The 21356-nt window shown below is 41.0% G+C and overlaps 1 protein-coding gene across 3 annotated transcripts; it reads right to left on the bottom strand.

Annotated features, from left to right (window-relative positions):
* Positions 1 to 328: 328 nt before the first annotated feature.
* srpk1b (SRSF protein kinase 1b) lies at positions 329 to 21150 on the bottom strand. Of its 3 annotated transcripts, XM_071494236.1 has the most exons (16): positions 21047 to 21150; positions 20328 to 20382; positions 8574 to 8701; positions 8130 to 8238; positions 7686 to 7773; positions 7488 to 7575; positions 6207 to 6313; positions 5817 to 5982; positions 5164 to 5189; positions 4852 to 5080; positions 4291 to 4725; positions 3494 to 3588; positions 3298 to 3405; positions 2554 to 2623; positions 2231 to 2323; positions 329 to 1916 (listed from the first exon to the last, which is right to left on the bottom strand). In XM_071494236.1, the coding sequence occupies exons 1-16, from the start codon at positions 21057 to 21059 to the stop codon at positions 1732 to 1734; spliced, it is 1995 nt and encodes a 664-aa protein (XP_071350337.1). In that variant the 5' UTR covers positions 21060 to 21150; the 3' UTR covers positions 329 to 1731. The 3 variants fall into 3 exon arrangements, with proteins under 3 accessions (XP_071350337.1, XP_071350336.1, XP_071350338.1); XM_071494235.1 differs by lacking the exons at positions 20328 to 20382; positions 21047 to 21150 and adding an exon at positions 16944 to 17154; XM_071494237.1 differs by lacking the exons at positions 20328 to 20382; positions 21047 to 21150 and adding an exon at positions 13240 to 13644.
* Positions 21151 to 21356: the final 206 nt, after the last annotated feature.

The following is a 21356-nucleotide window of genomic DNA, read 5'->3' as shown; positions in this document are numbered from 1 at the left end:
CATTCCAAAACATGCTCCAAATCCCTGCAAAAATAAACCTTTTAATCATAATGACATTTATTATTGTCCTTCCTCCCAAACAACAATAATAGTACTATAATTCTGTAACAGTAATGATTCTGATAGTAATGAAAGGAACATGTTTATCTGCTACCACAGTGCTACACACATCTTGCTTCTGGATGTCTGTGCCATGCAAGTCATATTTATGATCATGGCATCATAAAGAGACATGTTAACACAAATCTCAAAATGTGACATAATATGAAATCATTAATGCCATCCTCTTACAAAACAGTGGTGATGCATGAGGCAAAAGCAATGCAGATAGATTTTGAAAAATGTTTATTATTATTATTACCTACAGAAATAAATGACAACCAAATGAAGAAGGGGGAAATGGACAAAAGAGATTTTGTAGAAAAGTAAGCAAAATGTTTTTGAGGGGATTCAAAGCATCATTACAGCATTTATATTTAGTACAATCTATTATTTTCAATCAAACACCTCCATGTGCAGTGGAAATACTTGAAACTCAACTTTCATAAAGCTGAAAATCACCTGAACATTCTTCAAGACATTTCTAAAAAGTGTAGAAAAAAAATGCTCAAACCTTATAGCTTCTGCCTTCAGTCTGCACTGCTGACAGTCTCCTTAACTGTGCAAAGCTAATGCTGCAGAGTGGGAGAGATTAAAGGCTGACTCTTTGGTACCCTGTGCTGTACACACAGGATGTGGATTCACGTATAGTCCGACTGTTAATTTGGGCAATGGTATATGAAGCAATGCTTAACAGGTAAAAAGTGATCTAGGTACGAAATAGCATTTGGCAAGTTGTCTTTTGTCAACCTGTGCATGAAGTAGAATCTAAATTATGTTCACATTATATTCCACCAGGTGCTTTTTTCAAAACAATATGAAACAAACCCAAAATACCACCTATAACAAAAAATATCTGAGATTGATTTTGGATGAATCTCTCCCCTGACTTGGTACACAATGCTAAGATGTATGTAACAAATGCTTCCTAATCCTGAAGTCCTGTCTGTATACAAATGTACAAAGTTTTTAAGGATAAGCGAACTTAACAGTGCTCATAAGTTTACTAGTCACTCGTCATGCCTGTTAGCATTATGCAGTTATTAATTCTGAGCACTTTGCACATAGTTGACGGCCAAAGGCATAGAAGTTGGCACCGACACCATGATTACTTGCAAACAGAGATGGGTTTGGCTAACCAGTGATTTGAATAACTGTGTGTGGTTTGATGGCAATCTTCATTTCATAACACCCTGCCTTCTGCATTTGTAGACAAGTGCAATTTCCTTTTAAATCCAACAGAGTCCATGATCTATAGCTAAAAGTGGAGACTAATGTGCTGCAGAGAAAGAGCGGGAGTCAGAAGAAAAGAGAAAGCAAAGTCAGTAAGTCCTATGTAGCATGTTAAAAGACAGCCAGAAATATAGGAAGAAGACTTTGAGTTCCTTCTATAACCAGTGTAATCCATAACAGGACAAAGACTCAGCAGCAGTCTCTCTTTCCATTGTTTAGATGTTTGCAAGTGTGTGTAGGAGCCTCAGAGAGCCATGACAGGAGGATGCAGGCACGATGCAGTCACAGGCTCTTGCAGACATGAATGTGTTTGTTTATTGTATGTTTTCAATCCCAGGAACCTTCAAACCTAATGCATCCCTCTCACAATATCAGGGTGGTAGTGTGCATGAGTGGCCTCTAGGATGCGAGCCATGGATGGGAGAGGCACTGGGCCGCTGTGGCCCTCCTTTCAGGCACCAGGTCCAGCATGGGCAGGAGGAAGCTGCTGAAGCAGTGGGCCTCCTCTTTGGACCACTCGTACTTTTCTACCAAGACGTCAAATAGACCCCACGGCTTCAGCTTGGTGATGTGACGCAGGTCACCTGGGAGAAAATATTAAACTGAATTACAGTGCTGAATGTGACAGTTGCATGTATTATATAGGATCTAAAATTGCAGTATGTGTAAGAGTGTTTTTGGTTGGTATAAATCCACTGCATCATTTCTATGGACTTAAAATAGCTGCACTTCATTTTATTTGCAAGTTCTGCCCTCAAACTGAGCAGATGGCTGCTCCCTTGAGCCATCAGGTGCTCTGTCTGAAATAGTAACTTTTGCACCAAATACATGAGCGTGTTTTAAGGCTGTGCTGGATTTAGCTACAGCAGACAGCTGGTGGCAGGGCGGGTGTGTTTACCTTTCTTGGTGAAAAACTCCTTGGAGTATTTGCCTGCCAAGATCAGCTTTCGAGGAACTTTACCTAGCAGCTCGATGATCAGGGCTATATGATCTACAGGGACGCAGAGAAACACACAAACAGATGATGAAACACCAAGGTAAACGCAATTACTGGATTGGACTGGATATTAACGGGCTGTTGGTCTTCTCTCTGTAGATTTTTTGCCTCAAATTAATCTGGCATTTAAATTTACTTTAGCCCATCTGCACTGGAATTAACTTCTAATTAAACCAGGAAATACATTTAGGGGGACAGACGTCTCAGGGGAAACAGATACTAACCTTCATCTCTGGAGTAGTCTTCTCCAGAGTGGGGCTCAAACAGATAATCTCCAGTAGCAAGTTCAAAGGCCTAAGGGATAGAAAAGAAAAAACACATACAAGCACGCACAATAAGTCAATACATGTAGATAGATGGGTTTAATTAAACACAAAAGCCTGTGAGCCCTCTCTTGTTTATTTTGTTTTTCTTTGTTTAAAGTGTGTCTCTTCTCTTTAGATTCATTACGAGGGTCAGCAACCTCTACTCTTGATTGGCCATTGATTGGCTTCCCATTTGTGTGAGCGTATTTCTCTTTAATGAGTATTTGTGTGTGTTGCAGTTTTGTTTTCCACCTCCTGATCTACCATTAATTTATAATTAATGGAAAGATTCCTGTAAAGGCAGCAAGGCTAAACTCAACATGCATGCCACAAACACTGGACTGACAGGTTATACATCTGCCCACTGCAGTTATAGTGTAAGCCACACGTATCAATGAGCTGATAAAAGAGGAGACTGAAAACTGATGTGAACAACACAGGTTACACAAAAAACAAACAAAACAAAGACTTTTATCACACAGGACAAGCATGCAACTGTATTTGATTATGATTCAACTCCACGGAGTCCCTGAAAGAGTTCAAATAACTTGACAGTTTGCTTTTCCAGTCAGTGTTCAACTCTTCTACAGGTGTCTTGAGAGTGAGTGTGTGTGTGTGTGTGTGTGTGTGCGTGCGTGCGTGCGTGCGTGCGTGCGTGCGTACCATGCAGGCTGTGCTCCAGATGTCTGCTGGGGTGCTGTAGCCGGCTCCCATCAGCACCTCCAGAGAACGATACTGCCTTGTCTGGATGTCGTCTGTGAAATGTTTATGCTGTGAAAAGAAGAGAGAAACCGTCAATGTTCATACCGTGAACTCCTTCACTGAAAAATAATAAGTGCTAATGTATATTTTCACTCACCACCCAGCAGGCGTTGCCGAGGTCAGCGATTTTAACCTGCAGCTTGTCAGCATTGAGGGGCTCCAGGGGGTTTACCAACATACCGCCTGATGCTCCTGTTAAAGAGAGGAGAGCAGAGGGGGTCCGGGACAGAGGAGGATGAGGAAGAAACATTTAAAAAATTTGACACATGGCAGAAAAATCAAAGCAAGCAGGCTGCTTTCAACTGCACTGGGAAAGACTGAGAATAAAACTCCTAGAATCCTGTGAAACATGAAAACCTTTACAACATGACCTCTGGGATCGCATTTTTTGAATGATAAATATAAACTCAGAGACAGAGCTGCTTTTTCAGTTAATAGAAGCTATTGATGCACTGGGATTAAAAGAAGATGCATCCATATGTATTAGCTGACCTACCATGATCTTTTTTCTGGTACAGCCTCCTCAACTCCGCAAAACTGTGCGGCCCACACTCACTGAGTCACTCCAGAAGTTTTTCTTTCCTCGCTCTAATGCATGTTGCAGATGTCCCCCCCTGATACTGGACTGTATGAGCTCTAATATGCTCTTGATAACAAAACAATTGGCATAATTTAGAGCAAACTATCTGATTCCAAGCATTCAAAGTTTAAAGTTAAGAGTGGGTTTTAGGTAATAGGTAAATGTCAGGATGAGCTATGGGTGTATATTAAATTCAACATTCATATGTATATAATATAAAGATCCAATCCTATTTTCTTTTGGGCAAGAGGACACAAAATTCATGTATTTTATCTACAAGTAGTTGGAAACAAACGGTTTCTTTTTTGACCAACCATTCTGGCTGTCGTCTTCTTCATCCCCTCTTTTGGTCTCCCCCTGAGTGTCCATCTCCTCTTCCTTCTTCTTCTCCACTGTCTCACCCTCCTTTAGCTCTACAGTGACGGAGTCTGGGCTGAGGGAGGCAGGATGCTGCTGCAGCTCGGTGTCTGGGTCCCCAGCAGACCCGTTACAGGTCTGATGCTCCTCTTCGTTACTTAATGTCTCGTGGGTGTCTGTGTGGTTTTCTGGCTGGTTTGCGTTCTGTTGGTCCTCCTGCTCTTCTTTTGACTGCTTGGTCCCATGTACCTGGCTCTCCGGGCTGGCCTCGCTTTGCCGTGTGGAGGCGTGGCCGTTGTAATTCACCTCCATCGTGTTCTCCGCCTCAGCTCCATCCTGTCTTTGTTCATTTCCTTCTGTCATCTGCTGGGGCTGCTCATCGGGAGTCGTGTCTGTAGCAAAAAGATTGTAGTTTATTTGACACTGCAGATTCTTTTAAAACCATAAAGTCAATAAAAATATTTTTAACTTAAAAAGCTATCCTCTGTCTGAATGGGTATTAGGATCTGGCTGTTCACCTGTGATAGTGTGGTTAGCGATGTCTTGCAGTGTGGCAGACATGGACAGGGTGGCTGAGGAAGTCGTGTCCTCAGTGGTTTCTGTCGTCGTCTCTTCCTCATCTTCATCTTCACCTCCTTCAGGTGTTGCTCCTCCCTCCATCTCCTGGATCCTCTTCTCCAGCAGCTCTGCCTGCTTCTTTTGCTTCTTCTTCATCTTCTTCTTTTTGTTCTTTGACATTTTGGCCATCTGGAAAGAGAACAAGAGGAGAGTTTGTACTCTGACTTGACTCAAAATGTATTTGCAAAATCTAGTTTAAAAACATAACTTACTGGTTTGGGTGGTGGGGCTGTACTCACTGCAGGAAACAGGGGGAAAAAAAATCAGAGAACTTAACTGGTGATCGACATGTGTGTCATATCCTTCACCTCTATAATTAGAATTCTGTTCAGGTGGCTGCGTTGATTCTCACCAAGCTGTACTAATAAACTGTCTCTGCAGTAGCACCCAGCTCAGCGGGAGTCACACACTCCTCTGAGCAAGCTGGTAATTTCCATAACCAATCCAGTGGTGACTCATACACATGACACACAGCTAAGCACTCCTCTTATTAGAAACTTCCACATTAAGTCGAACCCCTCAAGTTTCTCAACACTTGCATCAGAAATACACTGGAGAAAAATCATCTTACTCCAATTTATGGCCAGTTTGTGCCACTTGAAATACAGTTGTGAAATCAAGTCAAAGTTAATTAGAACCTATTAATCAAATCATCTGTTTAAATAGTGTCACATTTAATTAAAGCAATACTTCTTATTAATGATAACAATTTGCATTTTTACTGAACCGCCAAATAAGAAAACGCATCAATCACCAAATGGGCCTGCTGAGAAATCTAAACAGTAAACCTCTTGGTCATCAGCAACATGCCGATCAAACCACAGAAGTTGCTTAGCAGAGAGCTGAGGAAAAGAAAGGTTGTGACCTGCAGAACCCGAGGGAGGTGCAGCACCGGTCTTCTGCCACTGCGTAGCTTCAGCAGCCATTTTCTTGACATAAGGCTCGTTGACAGTCAGCAGAATGTTCTCTGGTTTGATGTCTGTGTGGATGATCTTACACTTGGTGTGGAGGTAGTCTAATCCCTGCAGAACCTGCAGCACAGGACAGACACATCATCAGCTCACAACTGAATAGGCCAAAAACTTCTGATGTGTGCGTTGTTAAAAAAAAAAAACAAACAAAAAAAACACACACACACACACACACACACACACACACACACACACACACACACACACAAAAACACAAACATTATTACAAAATCAGGAAAATTAAGCAACATTTAGACAACTTGTTTTGGGTTGCAGTGTCCTACCTGTCGTATAATGCTTTTAACACAGGGCAGGGGCAGGCCTTGATAATTAGATTTGATGATCCACTTCAGCAGGTGATATCCCAGCACCTCAAATACCATGCACACATCTGAAGAGATGCACAGTCAAGGATAAAATCCTCAAACAACTTTTAATTGGAGTTTGATCTACCCACATTAGACATGATCCAGTAAAACTGATCACTCAAGAGAAAAACATTTTTTTTTTTTTTTTTTTTTTTTTTTTTTTTTAAATCAAAAGCCAAATCATTTAATTTGACAGCTAATTTTAAGAGTATGCAATCTTCTATTTGAGATGCAAATAACCAGATTACCCAGCAGCCAAGCCTGACGACAACCTCACCGAGTCTATATGGACACACATCATTGCTCATATCTTTTCCAGGCACATACTTTGACCTCCATGACCTTTGAAGGTTTTCCATGCCTGTCAACATGCTTTAAACATACACCAACAGTTAACTTCAGTTTCCAGAGGATGTCTGGGCATGCTGCCTGAACACGCAGCTGTGGACTGGGTGGCGTGGGGGAGAAAGGGATGGAGAGAGTGTCACTGCATCAGAGACTGTGACACTTAAAGTACGGGCCAAAGCATACAGCTAGCCCAATGTCAGATGAACATCTGTGAGCCATGAATAGCAGCACATAGTGTGAATTTAAACTGCCAGATGAGTGGCACTCAAATTGTTTCCTGCCACTGATGTTTGCATTCAGTAATTCTGATAAAAACTCTGCCTGAGACATGTTCATCTTTGAAAATGATGCAGACAAACGTGGCCTTTAAAGCACAAGCTTTAAAGAGCTAAATTAATGTATAGCCTAAGGTGATGTAGTGTTATCCTTGGATGTTCAACACTTAAGTACCAATTTGGCCTGGAAGGAGTCCAAGCCATCAAATTGAGACAGCGACAGCAGGGAGGAGAAAATGGAGGGCTGCGGCCTCCAAAGAATGACGGCTCTGGAAACAGCTGGCACAGTCAGAAAACTGGTGAGAATGCATGATTATGTACAATCCATTTTGTATATATTTTTAAAAACTGTAAACTGTGTTTTTTGTTCGGTTATAAACAAGACATTGCTTTGTAAAACCTGCAACCTCATTATAAGTGAGGAGAAGTGGACAATAAAGTTGTACATTTTACTCGATCGATCATTCAGACTCAGTCTGATTAGATGTAAGAAAAATGTAGTTTATACACAAGAAATTTAATAGTGGATTTCAGTTTCTGTCTGTTGTCTTTTTATAAACAAACCAGAGGATACGAGTGCCATTCATGCCAGAAATTTTGAAGTCGTCTAGAAGCTGCACCACTTTCTCTCTGCTGGGGTCACTGGGATCCGTGTTTCTCACCTGGAAAACACACACAGTAGGAGGAGTTATGGCCACTGGAATAGCTGGCATATGAGCCAGGGTGAAAATATTTGTGAAAATATTTGTGTCATGATGACTGTGTGCCTTACAGATTTGAGCAGCTTAATCTCATCGAGAGCTGTCTCTGTGTAATGCTCAGCACTTTTTACAACCTTCATGGCTACAAAGCACTTTGCCCTAAAAAGAAAAAAAAAAACAAACAAAAAAACACAAACATGCAAATGCATCAGTAATTCTACTCATGACAACACATGGATTTGCAGTAACGTTGCAGTAATTGCAGTAACATATAGCCATAAAATTTCTAATGATGTGCAAAGACATAATTAACCTAAAAAAGCTACCAGGCCTTTGCTAGAAACTATTATACCTACTCATATGACACTGAGTATTTGTCTTCTTGGCTACTGTTGGAGACACAGACACTATTTAAGAGTATTACATTATTATGAAAGCGCACTTCACTCATGACCTCTGCAAATCTGCACATGACCATCTCAGTTTCACATAGTTACGGTGAAGAGCCAACTTACTGGATGTCCCAGGCCAGCCACACGGTGGAGAAGTGGCCCCAGCCCAGCTTTCGGATCACATGGTATCTCCCATTGAACAGATCTCCAATTTTCACATGATGGTATCCACCTGTCCAAAGACAGACGTGTGTGCATGCAGATCATTTTAAACAACGTTGTTTTAATATTGTACATTGAGTGTTTGTGTGCATTAAGATGAAGCTGGACTACAGCAGGATTTTAGTCAAAAACCATTATCAGACACATTAATACAAATGTTCTCCAAAAGCATTTATTGGTCTACTCAAACTTTGATATTCATTTTAGTTTATCTGATTTCATCCATGTATTATCACTGAAATATGTGCCAATACTGATCAAATTAAACTATATACACCTGTATATTATTAGATATATACATGTATCTAATATGTGAAGAGTGAACAGGAGTGAGAGAGATCCTACCCCTGCAGTAGTCATTGGGGTCCTCCTGCTCATCATCATCAGAGCCAAGGATCTCTTCGTCCTGCTCTGGGAGGGGAGAGTCTGCCTGACCCGGCTGAGAGCCGCCTCCACGACCATGAGGCTCTGGTCTGAGTGGGGAAAAGAAGCAGAGAGACAGGGATGGTAAGAGACAGGCAGTAACAGAGAGGAACGTAAAGACAGGGGAAAAGGAAGAAATGTAGTGTCACTGACACAAAGGAGTTTATCGAAAATGTGGTTTCTGTAATAACTCATTTCCACAGGCAAGACTTCTTATCAAAGAGGTTACAGTACGCTTTATTCCAGGGACACTCATAAGTGTAGAGAGTAAATAAGGATTCATTCTTATTTCGCCAAAAGTGCAAGTCAGCAAAGATCAAGAGTCGTTTAATAATTCTGTGATGACAGAACAGCTGTGTGAGCACTAAGGGACAGAGAAGGAAGCAGTGACGACTGTGCAGTGAAAAGAGCAGGGTGATACAATAAAGATGCTTTTAAGGCTATCATGGTGACTACGTGCTGATGTACAAATACTAACACTGATATGAGAGCTGCACCAGGACATTAATACCGAAGATCAATTAGTATCTGTAACCAATACTATTTAAGAAAAAATATAACCAATAAGTTAAACTGACTCATAATTTTCCATTGTTGTCTTCTTGTGTTAAGATATTTCAAGCAACTTTAAGGGAATTATTAGGGAGTTATTAGTGAAAATAACATGAGTAAAAGTGGAGTCAAAACAAGAACCATTTGGTTATTGTATCAGCCAATAAGAAGCCTGACAGGAGCGTCCCTATTCCTCAGCCACTCTTAAAAAGAAATGAGCATTTGAGGTAAATCCATTACAACTTTACAACATTACTTTTTGGTTTAGGTGTGTATTTTAAAAACTGAGTTGCAGGAGTTAAATGTATGGTTCCCATATATATTAATGTAAATACAGTTTCTGTTGGCTGTTTTTGTGGAAAACACTGACATTATGCAGTGCGGGTGTACAGGCTGATAAAGGCTTCTACAGAGACGTCGTTCGCCTGTGAAGGACACAGAAACACAGGAGTACAAAAGTGGATCAGACCAGCCGAGTGGCCTGATTAGAGGAGCCACTGCACAGTGGGACACTGTCAACTCATAAATCACTTCGCACCTCTTCTTCTCTCCAAACCTGAAATCCATATTTATGAAAGTATATATAAAATAATATTACATCATATGTCTTCTTCTACATATCTGCTTTGACTCAGCTTTTATTATTTTTGCTTTAAAGTATTATTATGGTTCTGAATTATCTACTATCTCAGCACTTCTGAGACACTGCACATTTCTGGGGTGGAATTTAAATTCAGTTAAAGCAGCACACCTGAGCATGATAGTACCTATAACAGAAATTGAAGTAAATTTTGAAGCTTGTGAATCTGTGTTGTCAATAAGCCACACAATAAGAACCAGTGGCGGGGTAGGAAGGGAAGAGATAGTGACTCTTTTTTTTTTCAAACCCACCTACTGAGGCAGGAGCATCAGCATAAAACAATACAGTTTTAAAACAGAGACTCCTTCAACCAAGACCTTATATCATTAAACATTAACTATATTGTTGAATAACTGATGTTGATTCCACAGTGCTTAAATGAGCAGGTTGTGTTGTGTGAATCTGAACATGGTGAAATAAATTATTAAAACCAATCCTCTAGTTGCTCACAGAAGAAAGCTCATTGGAGAGCAACAAGAGACCACGTTTGTTTCTGTGAAAAGACCACAACCGGGATTTAAGTTGGAACTCAAACAAGTAAAACAAGTGGCCCCTGCAGCCGGTGAAGGTTCAGCATGTAACTGCAACCATTACCTCCCGAGGAGAGCATCTCCTGGTGCTGTCCATGGTGCTGAAAGAAGAGACAGCGCTGTCGCCGACTCTCACCTTCTCCACACCACGCAGTCACAAACACACAACAATAAACAACATCGACACCCTTCGTCAGTCATAGCTAAAGAACCTCACAAACAACCCCCAATCAGTCCATAATATAGTCATATAGTCCTCGCACACACTAAATGACCATAAAGAATGAATCACCTGCTTGAAAACAACTGACTATTCTGAAAAAAAACACAGGATCCAGTACAATATCTTGTTTTTGTACAAATACCCCAAATATACAATTTAAAAATTCAAAAAGCAGAAGAAAAACAAATTAAAGCCTAAATAAAATACAAACTCAGGAAAGATAAGAAAAACAAAACCAAGATTAGGAGTCTGAGCTGTGCAAACAGGGAGCATTACGAGCTCTTATAATGTGTTGTATTATTGCAGAGAGCTGATTACAGTACACTGTGGAGGTAAGTAAGGCAACAGCTTCCAGCAAGACATCCTGTTCTCTGCGTGCAGTGCAGGCAGATGTTTCCCTCACCAGCAACACTGTTTTTGTCTTAGACCATGTCATGTCTCAAATAAACCCACGGTGGTCTTGCATACAAAGCACAGACGTCCTGTGTGCTGCACATTTGGATTTGGTGCTTCAGCTGAAGCTACTGAGTCAAACAGAAAACACTGGTGATGGTGTTGAGAAGGATTTGGATCTAATTAAAGCAAGTCAGTATATTATCTCCTAAGCTATGAGAGGGTCTCAGCAGCTGACTTTCCCACATGCCCTCTTACAAAAAAAAACTGTTTACTGGGAACTATCACGGCCTCTATAATTATAATTTGATGGTGGAGGCAAAGAAAATGATTTTGATTGCTTTGGTTGATGGTACTTTGTTGTGATCTGCTTGCAAACCGTGTTAAAGTCATTAGGATTAGCATGCCTACCTAATCGGTTCATTGGCTTAAGTCTGAGCAGAAGGACCACTTTGGCTGCATCTCAGTCAAACCATGCTTACAAAGCTGTGTCATATTTAGCCGCCTGATGAACTCAGCTGTTTGTTACTGTTCCTTGGGGGAGAAAAGGCCATTACAGCATTGAGCTGAAATCAGAGGTCCTTTGCTAGAGTCTGACTGATAGAGGACTTTTATAAATATTTGAGAGTTAAAAATATTTTTTAAATGCAGCCAAAGAAATAGATAAGTTCTGTCAAAATATAAGACATTACTGACAGATGTGCGATAATCCAAACATCTTCCGATAATATCAGCCTGCTGATATTTCTGTCTAGCTCATGTGTGTAGGAGGCATCTTCCTAGGAGAAAAGGCTCAGAGAAAAATATTTTGATGATTATTCATTCTGTTATAATGCTTCTACATTTTCACTCATTCTTCAAAAGGTGTCACTGAAGTGGGCATACTCACAATTTTTAATTCTGCTTTATCTGCTCAGACTGCTTTCATCCATAAAAAAATCTTTGAGGCTCTTTATGTTTGACAGCAGTATTTAAGTGAGTAGACATCAAAACTGCTTAATGTTGTAAAGTTTGAAAACCATATTTCATGTTGTCATGAACTATACCTAAAGATGAATGTGCTGCCTCCAGTCTTTCTCCAGGTCTGACGGTGATTGTGGCTCAAGCAATTTAAGCAGTTACTTGCAACAACTTTGTCAGCCCACACACAGCGTGGAGAGGGCCAAACAACACTACACTTGTTCATTTACTTGCAAGCATATACATAGTTATCAGAGCACTATCTGCATTAATCTCCTCTCATGCTTCATCCCCAGTGCTTCAAAAGTCTCAAATACTCTACACACTCAAGCTTTAGAGTAACGATAACCTCAATGAACAGAGAGAAAAAGTGGGCTTCAGTATTGTCACAATTCTGTCTTCCCATTGGAGATGACATGATGACAAAATGAAATTAATGTTAGCCACTAAAACTGATTGAATCTCTTCACGTTATTGCTAATGAACAGACACAAAAGTTTTAGGAAGCTGAACACAGACACTAACAAAATGTTTATTTACATCACCGAAGAAAAAGATGAGACCATTGACATGTATCATTTATGCATTCTTGTGTGTTTGTCACTGAATTTGTGTCCGAGCTTCTTTCTGTAGAACATGCAATGGTGAGAGTGTATGGCTTTCATGGCGTAGCTAGGTGGTGGAAATAAATATGAATAGAATAAAACTAGACCAAAATGTTCAAAGTTTTTATTGACAAATATACTGATTACCAGAACAAGACTAAAACTACTTCACTGCCTGAAAACTGACCAAATGTCCATGGTTCTTGATGGCTGAGTTTCTGTCTGCTAACACATAGACCTTTGATCCCAGGACTAGATCTAAATATAGCTGCCAAAATTACCACTACGTTAAGTAAATGGAGAGCAGGAAATGAGATGAAGAGACAGAATGGCGGAGATTAGAGGGACAAATGTCTGCGTGAAAGAAAAAAAGAAAACATACAGAAATATTAAGCAAATAGGCATGGCATAAAAATGATCTTGAACCCAACAAGAGCATTTTTAAATTTAATGCCTAGAGACAGCAGATGATCGTTCTTTTCAAGATCAGGCATGCAAGTTTTTTTTTTCCTCGCTGCAGTACATTGAGACAGTTCAATGCCCTCTGATCGCCACACAACATCATGGACAACAATCAGGATACTTCAAGGACTTCTGCAACACTCGAGACGCCTAAACTTGTCTACAGATGCCCTCCAACTGTCTCTGGTTGTCACTCCTGCACACACACACATCCTGCTCTTACCTGCAAGATGCACGGATGCCCATGGGACGTGATGCAGGGAGGAGGACAGCAGAGGAGAGCGTGTAGGTGTTAAAAGACCCTCTCACTCCATCCACCAGGAGAAAAAAAAGGGATTAGAGGGCAACAAGAAGGAAAGGTAGAGGGATGCAGAGTGAAAAGTGAAGTGGAGGAGGAGAGCGATCAGTGTTGATAACTGAAAAGCAGAGATTACAGAGGAGGGGGTGGCAAACAGAATGAGAAGATGGGAGACAAGAGGAAAAGAGGATGAGAGAAGCAGAGTGGGGAAAATGAGCACAGAGAGAAGAAGAAGAGGAAGGAGGAGAAATGGAGAGTCTCTGCTGCAGGCTGAGTACTGGAGCACAGGGAACCACTGCACACTCGCCGACTCTCTCGCTCACTTTCTCCTCTCACAAATTCTCTCTCTCTCTCTGACCGAGAACTCTCCTTGGCTGTCGTCAGCCTCTGGCCCAGCCCCCTTCACTGACAGCTGGGACATGATTGGGTGATGCAGCCTAGCACTGCATTGCAGGTGAGAAACGACATCAGTCCCCCCCTTCTCCTCCTCATCTGACCAAAACAACACCATTCCTCTTCCCCCTCTACATCTGTCCATCATCATGATCATGATCATCATCATCATCATCATCATCACAATCCCCATCTTGCATGCCTGCCATTCCAACAGTGATTCACTCCTGATTTTTCCGCGCTGGAACAGCACTGCTACCGAGATGTTTGATGAGAAGCGTTATAAACCCTGGAATGTAGGTGAGAAATCAGCACGACACTAACAACTAGAAATAGTTCCCTAATGCTCCTGTATTTCACATTCTCACTCCCTGCTTAAAACTATACAAAATTATTAATTAACACATATATTTTCACTCTGAAATGTATCATTTGGCCTTTAAACACCGTTGAAGAGTGTCTGATGTGGTTTTCATCTCTGGCAGATGACCTGAACTTACCCCTATTTTATTTTCCCCATCAGTGATTTAGTAATCTGATCCTTTTCACTGATCACATTCCTTCTACTCTGATGATTACACAGAGCTTAATTCTTCTATGACAAATGACACTGTGGGTCTGAGTTGACACAGAATTACATCCAGTACTTGTTACTAATCCATGCTTTTGTCAGTAATATGTCATTTAAATGAATATTATTTATATGTCTGTGTGGCTTTTGTGATGCTAGAAGTGGAGCCTGATGTCACGTCATGTTGATCTGCTAATGTCCATTCATACAACATTTTAGTCCTCAGTGAAGTATGAACTTTGGTGTTATCAAATATATCCACTGAGTGCAAATCAGATACACCTATAAAATAATTTAATGCAATGCAGCCAATCCTGCATTGCATTTTTATGATGTACAACATGTATTCAGCGTCCTCAGCTCTGTAGATTAGCAGAACCTGTGCTCCAAAATGACCCGGGGCGCAGGTGCAAACGTGATGTGGCATTTGGAGAACTGCAGTACTTGGTTAATCCAGACCATATACCTCAAAATACATCTCATTCACAGACTAACAGCTCCACAGCTGTCTTATTTACATGTTGTGTGTGTAAGACACACAACAAGAGGCATTTAGTGACCGTCTTGCTGGGCTCAGTGACACAGCATCTCAGAAGCTCGTTCTCCTCACAGCACAGTTTGCACCTTGCCACAGTTTTGTGACTGAACACATTTGGGTGATTCCTGAACATATTTGTGGCTTGTTCGCTAGGTAACAAGATACAACACATGAGACATGTTTGTAGTCGACAACAGACCTTTATCACTGCAGACATTTTAAATTGTGAAACACCAATAACAACTGCATTCAATTTAAGGTTTCAAAGCCCTGCTATTGTGCATGGCGGCTCACTGGAACGATTGGGAAATTTAACAAAACTGCCACAATTAATGTGATTAGTTACAGTTGCTCTTTTCGTGCTATGACAAATCAAAAGGTCTGCTGTTTGGTAGCAGAGGGAAAGTATTTTCCCCTCTGTCTGTGAATAGCAGCTGTTTTTTAAATACACAGTTCAGATAGTGAAATTAATATCTGTCTTTTTCACAGGATCACAAGCTAATTCCTCATCTCGTGTTAAGTGTCTTCATTAGATGACTGAGACACAATTAATAGAAGAGAATCTGAATTTTTGTCATGTTGCACAAATGACTCCACTGCCATAATTTAGTATACATGGTCTCAGCGTTAACAAAACCGGTAAAACGTTTACACCTCTTTAAACCTTTTTCATTAGCTGACGCTCAAAGTGTCTTGCACACAAATAGCCTAATAAACGGCCAGTCTAAATGAGGTCACTAAAGACCACAGTGATGGTGCCAATGAGGGCTGAAATGTAATACAGAACGACCGCTGCTTGACATCTCCATCACTCCTGCGCACACACCTGACATGACAAATTGTGTCAGTGTCTCCCAGTTTCTCTTGGCTGTGTTGTTTCCACCCATCCAGTCCTATCAGATCTCAAGAGCAAAATAAACAGAGCACAGAGGAACAAGGAGCTCTTGTGGATGGAGCCAGGCCAAAAAGTTTACGTCTTCCCCTCCCTCCAGATAAAAATCAATGCAAAGTGCCAGGGCAGCAGAATGAAACAGCAGCACTGGGTAACCATACTGAGGGTGCAATGCACACAAAGTGTAAATGAGTGTGCTGCAGCGTGATCTCTTTAGCGCTCACACACCTGCTGAAAGCATGAGTCTCTATGTATGTCCTAAATCAACAGGGAGAGTTTCATGTACCATGTTAGAATCACAGTTTAATATATAAAGTAGGCCTCCAAGTACAGACAGCAGGATTGATCATACTGAGAGAAAGACTCAGAGAAAGGACACTACAGCTCTGTATACTATGGTACCAGTTAATCCACTGCAGGTTTTCTCAGTTAACAGTGATAACATCAAATCTGTCTGCACAACAAGCTGAAAACCCAACACACAATAACACACACATATTTTTTATATAATTCTACAGCTGATGGGATGCGGAAAAAGCGGAGTGGTTAACCTGCAGGGTAAGGACAAAGAGCAAGCAAGAGAAACAGGGGGACACAGAGCTGGAGTACACTGCAGATGATAAAAGATTTGATGGGTTATGTAATGAACTGCAGCTATGGCTGTGAGAGAAAAGGGGGAGATGAAAGCAAAAGACAAAACAAAATATAGAGCAGTCGTGCTGGTAAATAGTCTGCAACAACCCTGCTCAGTCTCCTGAGCGCACATGTAGTCCTAAAACTACACCTGAGGCACAGAAAGTTAAAGAAATTAGAGGTTTCATGTCTGAAGTGGTGCAAAAACAGTGAAGAAAAACAACTGAAGGAAAAAAAGAAAACGGAGTGGGCGATGAGCTCTTTCAGAAGCTGGCAGCAAAAACCCACCAGGGATATCATCAGTCCTGTCCTTGCTCGCTTGCACACAGGCAAAGCAAAGCAAATATGCAGGTAGTCAGGTACCTAGTAGTCAGCATCTGCCTCTTAATGAAAAATGGATCAGCCCATCAATAAGTCAGCCAAGCTCTGCATAAACTGGCATCTGACACACACACACAACACACACCAAACAATACTACCCCGACTCCCATCATCACACATTCAACAAGCAGAAAAGCCGTGAGCACATGACTTTTACATCTCTTTCCCTTCGTCTCGCTGTCTCTCTCAAACACAAACAGAACAATGGCAGCACTACTCACTTGCATGTTAGACCACTGGCTAGCTTCACCACAGCTGTATTGATAGAGAAGATCCAGTCCAGGAGCCACATGACCCGGGGGACACCAGGCTGAAGCTATGTTACACCAGTTTGTACTGAGATTAACTTGGCAAAGGCAAGTGGTGCTTTAAAGCTAGCCTACGACTGCTGTGACCTGGAACCAGGTCTGCGCTGCTCTCCTCTCCCTGGCTCTTCAGTGGCTTCTGCGTCCTCTCGGCACATCAGCCACAACAGTGCGACTGACACATGAGAGTGGGAGGGAAGGAGCGTGATGGGTGCAAGGGCAAGAGAGAGAGAGAGAGAGAGAGAGAGACAGAGAGACAGAGAGAAAGTTGAGGAGTTGAGTTAACCTTAGATGCTCACCACTTGCTTGATGGTTACCAACAGAAGTGATGTATTTTCAGCTAAAAGCTGTTGCACTGCATCAGCGTCACTGTTGTTAAATGTTTTAAAAAATTTTAGCGTAGCAGAAAATGTCAATGGCTGTCGCGGGGGAGTGATTGTTGAGTAGCAGAATGATACTAAGGGGCCTATACTATTATACAAAATTTAGGTTTTGGGTTAATATGTTGTGTCAAAACTCATACGCGTTGATGCTCCAAGTCAGAGGTTTTCAAACTGTGAGGTGGGAGAGCTGCAAAGGTGGGAATATAGAAATCTTTAAAAACGGGTTCCAAGTTGCAGCCCAAAGCGTAACTCACTGAATCCATAGCAACATCTGCGAAAGTATTATGTGAACTGTAGTTACTACATATATATACTTGATTACATTGATTATCTATCACACAGAAGTAAGAAAAAGAAAAATAACAGATATGAAACTTCAATTAATAGTAACTTAAAATATAAATAAGTTTTTTTCATTAATGGTGAATGTCACATCTGAAATGTGGGGGTGGAGGTTGAACTAATTCTACAATAAACTTTAAATTACTTTACTACAACAAGCAGGGGAAACTGTAGCCTAGCAACAACTAGAGAAAATAACCTTTCAAATATGAGTGTTAATTCAAGACTTGCAGTTGCGGCCAACCCAGGTATTCTCTGGGACTATGGTATTACATGATAATAGTCATTACTTACTTAAAAAGCTGACGAAGGAAAAAAAGAAAATACCTCTTATATGACTCAGTGACATAACATTTTAAATCTTAATATTTTTTGTTTGCTCTTCCATCATGAATAAGTGACAAAGCAGGAGCCAAAGAGTGAAACTGATTCTGTGATCACTTCATTTGCTGATTTGTGAGGTGAAAACTTCAAGACTGATAGTCGTGGTATGTGTTATATGTAACTGATGGAAAAAGACAGACAAACTAAAGGAAGAGGACAAATGAAATGGAAGAGAAAATGTATTCTCACTAAACCAAATTACATCATAATCTGCAGGTACAACATGTAGGTGACTTCAGGATACATGTCACAGTGGGTCTATGTCAGGCAGCTGATATTTATTGGGTAACGTTGCCACATCAATAGTGAGTAACAGATTCTCTTCAGAGATATCACAGGAACCGACACTTCAGCACCAAGATGATGTTATATAGTTACAGTATATTATAGTTGTAGACAATAAAAAGCCAGTATGCAAACAATGTCACAGAAGGAAAAACCTCAAACCTATCTAAGCAGCTCAAAGACAAGCATCTGCATCCATACACAGAAATCAGGGTGAGTGAGTTTCAATTGTTAAAGTTATATTAACAACATGTCATCAACATATTCATGTCCTGAAATGTTACCGTTATTGTTAGCTGTGAATTACGACAGCTGGCATCTCTTGAAGCAACACTCAACACACAACATTCACAATGGCTAACATTAGCTTGTTTAGGGTAACATAGGGACAGCTCATAACGTGAGGTGGGGGCTCACAACAGGCTACAGTCATCACCATTCAGTCTGTTAAAATACAACGCTGACTTTTTCATGCCACGGGTCTGTCACCTTGTTAGTTTGAACTGTTTGCACACCAACTACAGTATATGGAGGTGTGCGCACACATACATGCACATGTGCATGAGTGTTAGCACGCTGTGTGTGCAGCAGCCTCTGTAGTTTTCTGTTTTTTGCCGTGGTATTGAATTTTGTATAGAGAATCGTGGCATTTCAGTGGTATTGGTACCGACTACCAAAATTGTAGTATCATGACATCCCTAATTCTCAAGACAACGGGGAACTGCTGATCTAAACAATGTAATGATTGTCACAGGGGAAAGTTGTTTATTTAGCTGGATTTATTTTTAAGAACAAAAATTCCAAGCAAATACAGTAAGGATGAAAAGGCCATTTTGACATTCCTACAGTTCTTGAACACAGTCCAGGGTGTTTCATGTAACTGACATTTCACCCAGGTATACAACACACCTAGGCCTTGGCAAATAAGACTTAGCAAATGATGCAGCACATCCATTGTTGGCATTTCTGTATGACTCAGCAACAGGCGATAACTTCCAAATTAATTCGAGCTGGTAGTGCTACTACATCTGTTACATACACGTACATTACCGTTATGGCAGCAGCTTTTTGGCAGACATCACTAAATTACCTCTGCTTCAATAAAGTAAGTGAAATACAGCTCTTTTGTGCCTTATGTCAGGTTGTTGTAGTGTTGAATTGATTGGGTTCATATTCATATTGTCATAACAAATTTAGCTACATGGAACTGCTGTTGTGGTGCGGCACCTTAAGGTCATGTGCATTATTTACATCAGTTTTCTACATTTAATTTACATGCACCAGAAAGGCCCATAAAATCATGGTGTCTGGACAGTCAGAATTAAATATTATTTTCACATTATGGAACTTACGATGTCTTTCAGAGTACCTCAGGTGTACCTATATACAGAATTTAAAAAAACTTAATTGACAGCACATTTTCCTTTATCTTTAATGTTATAAATGTCAACTGAAGTCCACTTTGGAGACACATTGTTAACAATTGGCAAAACTGCTTCTAATGTGGCAGATCAAGTACTTAAACTACTTCAGAGCATTATAGCGCTTTCTCATAGGATTCAATGACTCCCTTACTGTCCACAAAACTTGGCTTCAGCTATTAAAAATTGTGTTTTTATTTCCATCACCCCTTTTATAAAGTCAAAGCACACTGAACACTGTGATGCTGCATCTACAAAAACCTGTCTTAACAACACAGGCTGACAGCTACTTGTTGTTAGGTGGGACAGCCCCACACCACATCACGCCATTAGGCCTGATAATTATAAACAACAATAGCAAAGTCACAGTTTACATAAAGCTGAGAAACGCAGCCGGGCAGATCTCATGAGGGAGACCTCCTGCCTTGTATTTCCGGATCATGTTGGGGGAGAGAGAGTAAAGTGCGGGGTGCCTATCAACTTACTTTTTGCCGGGTTTCCTGGGCTTTGTCCTCTTCTTCCTTGCTTGCATGGCGAGTACTAAGACGCAGAGAGAAAACATTTAATACAAGGACTCAACTCGGCGCTGTGTCGTTGTTCAAATGCGTTTTGGCCACATCGTGATTTTAGAGACAGTGAACCCGGGCTGCAGGTGTAAAAAAACAAAAAAACAAACAAACAAAAAACCCACGCAGTTACAGGTTACATTAATAGCTCCAAGTGGCTAATGTTAGCAGGCAACTTAGCTGAAGTAAATAGTAAAGTAAACCGGCCTCGGCGGTGCGTTGCCCCACATATAAGAGGCATTTTAAGTTAGCTGCTAATAGTAACTTGGTGCTTTTCACTGAAAATATTACACGTTTTGCCCGTGTACGGTGCGGAGCCCTGGTAAATCTGTTTCTTCTTCAGGGGACTCCGTGCTTTATTTATTTATTTATTTTTACTCTAACCTGGATCAAAATTTTGGCGCATAATTGTCCACGACCAGATGCTAGTGTAAGGGCTAGAGCTAGCTTAGTGTTAACACACTCAGCGGAGCGCATGGTCCACTTCTACTTTTCATCAACTGTTACATGGCCTGTTATCACCTTACTTGCTACAGTCCTTGTGACAATTAACTGGTCAGTGAAATGGTCAGAGGAAAAGCGAGTGTGTTACAAGTGCTGGGTGTAAAAATGCGTTTTGGTTTAGTTAGCAACGTTACCTTTTCTTTCCATGCTGGTTACCAGTCAAGGGCTGAGCTGCGTTCATGGACTGTTGGGAATTCCGCAACTCTAAAATGTGCGAAGTTGAACAAACCAACAGAGTGGGATGAGGTGTAGGGGGCGGGGTGTATAGAAAAGGCGAACAGCTGACAGTGTTTGTTATATGTAAAGTGTCTTTGGGGAAACACATTGAAACAATCACCAAATTAATATAGCCCATTTTCTCATGTGTCGTTTTGTAGCCGCGCAGCATCAAGGCTCTGAGACATTCACGTACCAAGAGCGGGTCTAGGAATTGTTATGGCCAGA

Source organism: Trachinotus anak, unplaced genomic scaffold, assembly GCF_046630095.1.
Source record: "Trachinotus anak isolate AG129_WGS33_773 ecotype Australia unplaced genomic scaffold, CSIRO_AGI_Tana_v1 ptg000013l, whole genome shotgun sequence".
Lineage (NCBI taxonomy): Eukaryota > Metazoa > Chordata > Actinopteri > Carangiformes > Carangidae > Trachinotus > Trachinotus anak.
Note: the sequence above shows the minus strand (reverse complement) of the source record. Positions and strands in the feature narration are given on the sequence as shown.

Excerpts from the sequence above, each read along its gene's own strand:
- srpk1b (XM_071494235.1), bottom strand. The coding sequence starts at position 17,014 with ATGTGGCTCCTGGACTGGATCTTCTCTATCAATACAGCTGTGGTGAAG. Across the intron at positions 5,081-5,163 it reads CAGCCCCACCACCCAAACCA|ATGGCCAAAATGTCAAAGAA; the intron begins GTAAGTTATGTT and ends TTCTCTTTCCAG. Across the intron at positions 3,406-3,493 it reads TCGGCAACGCCTGCTGGGTG|CATAAACATTTCACAGACGA; the intron begins GTGAGTGAAAAT and ends TTCTTTTCACAG.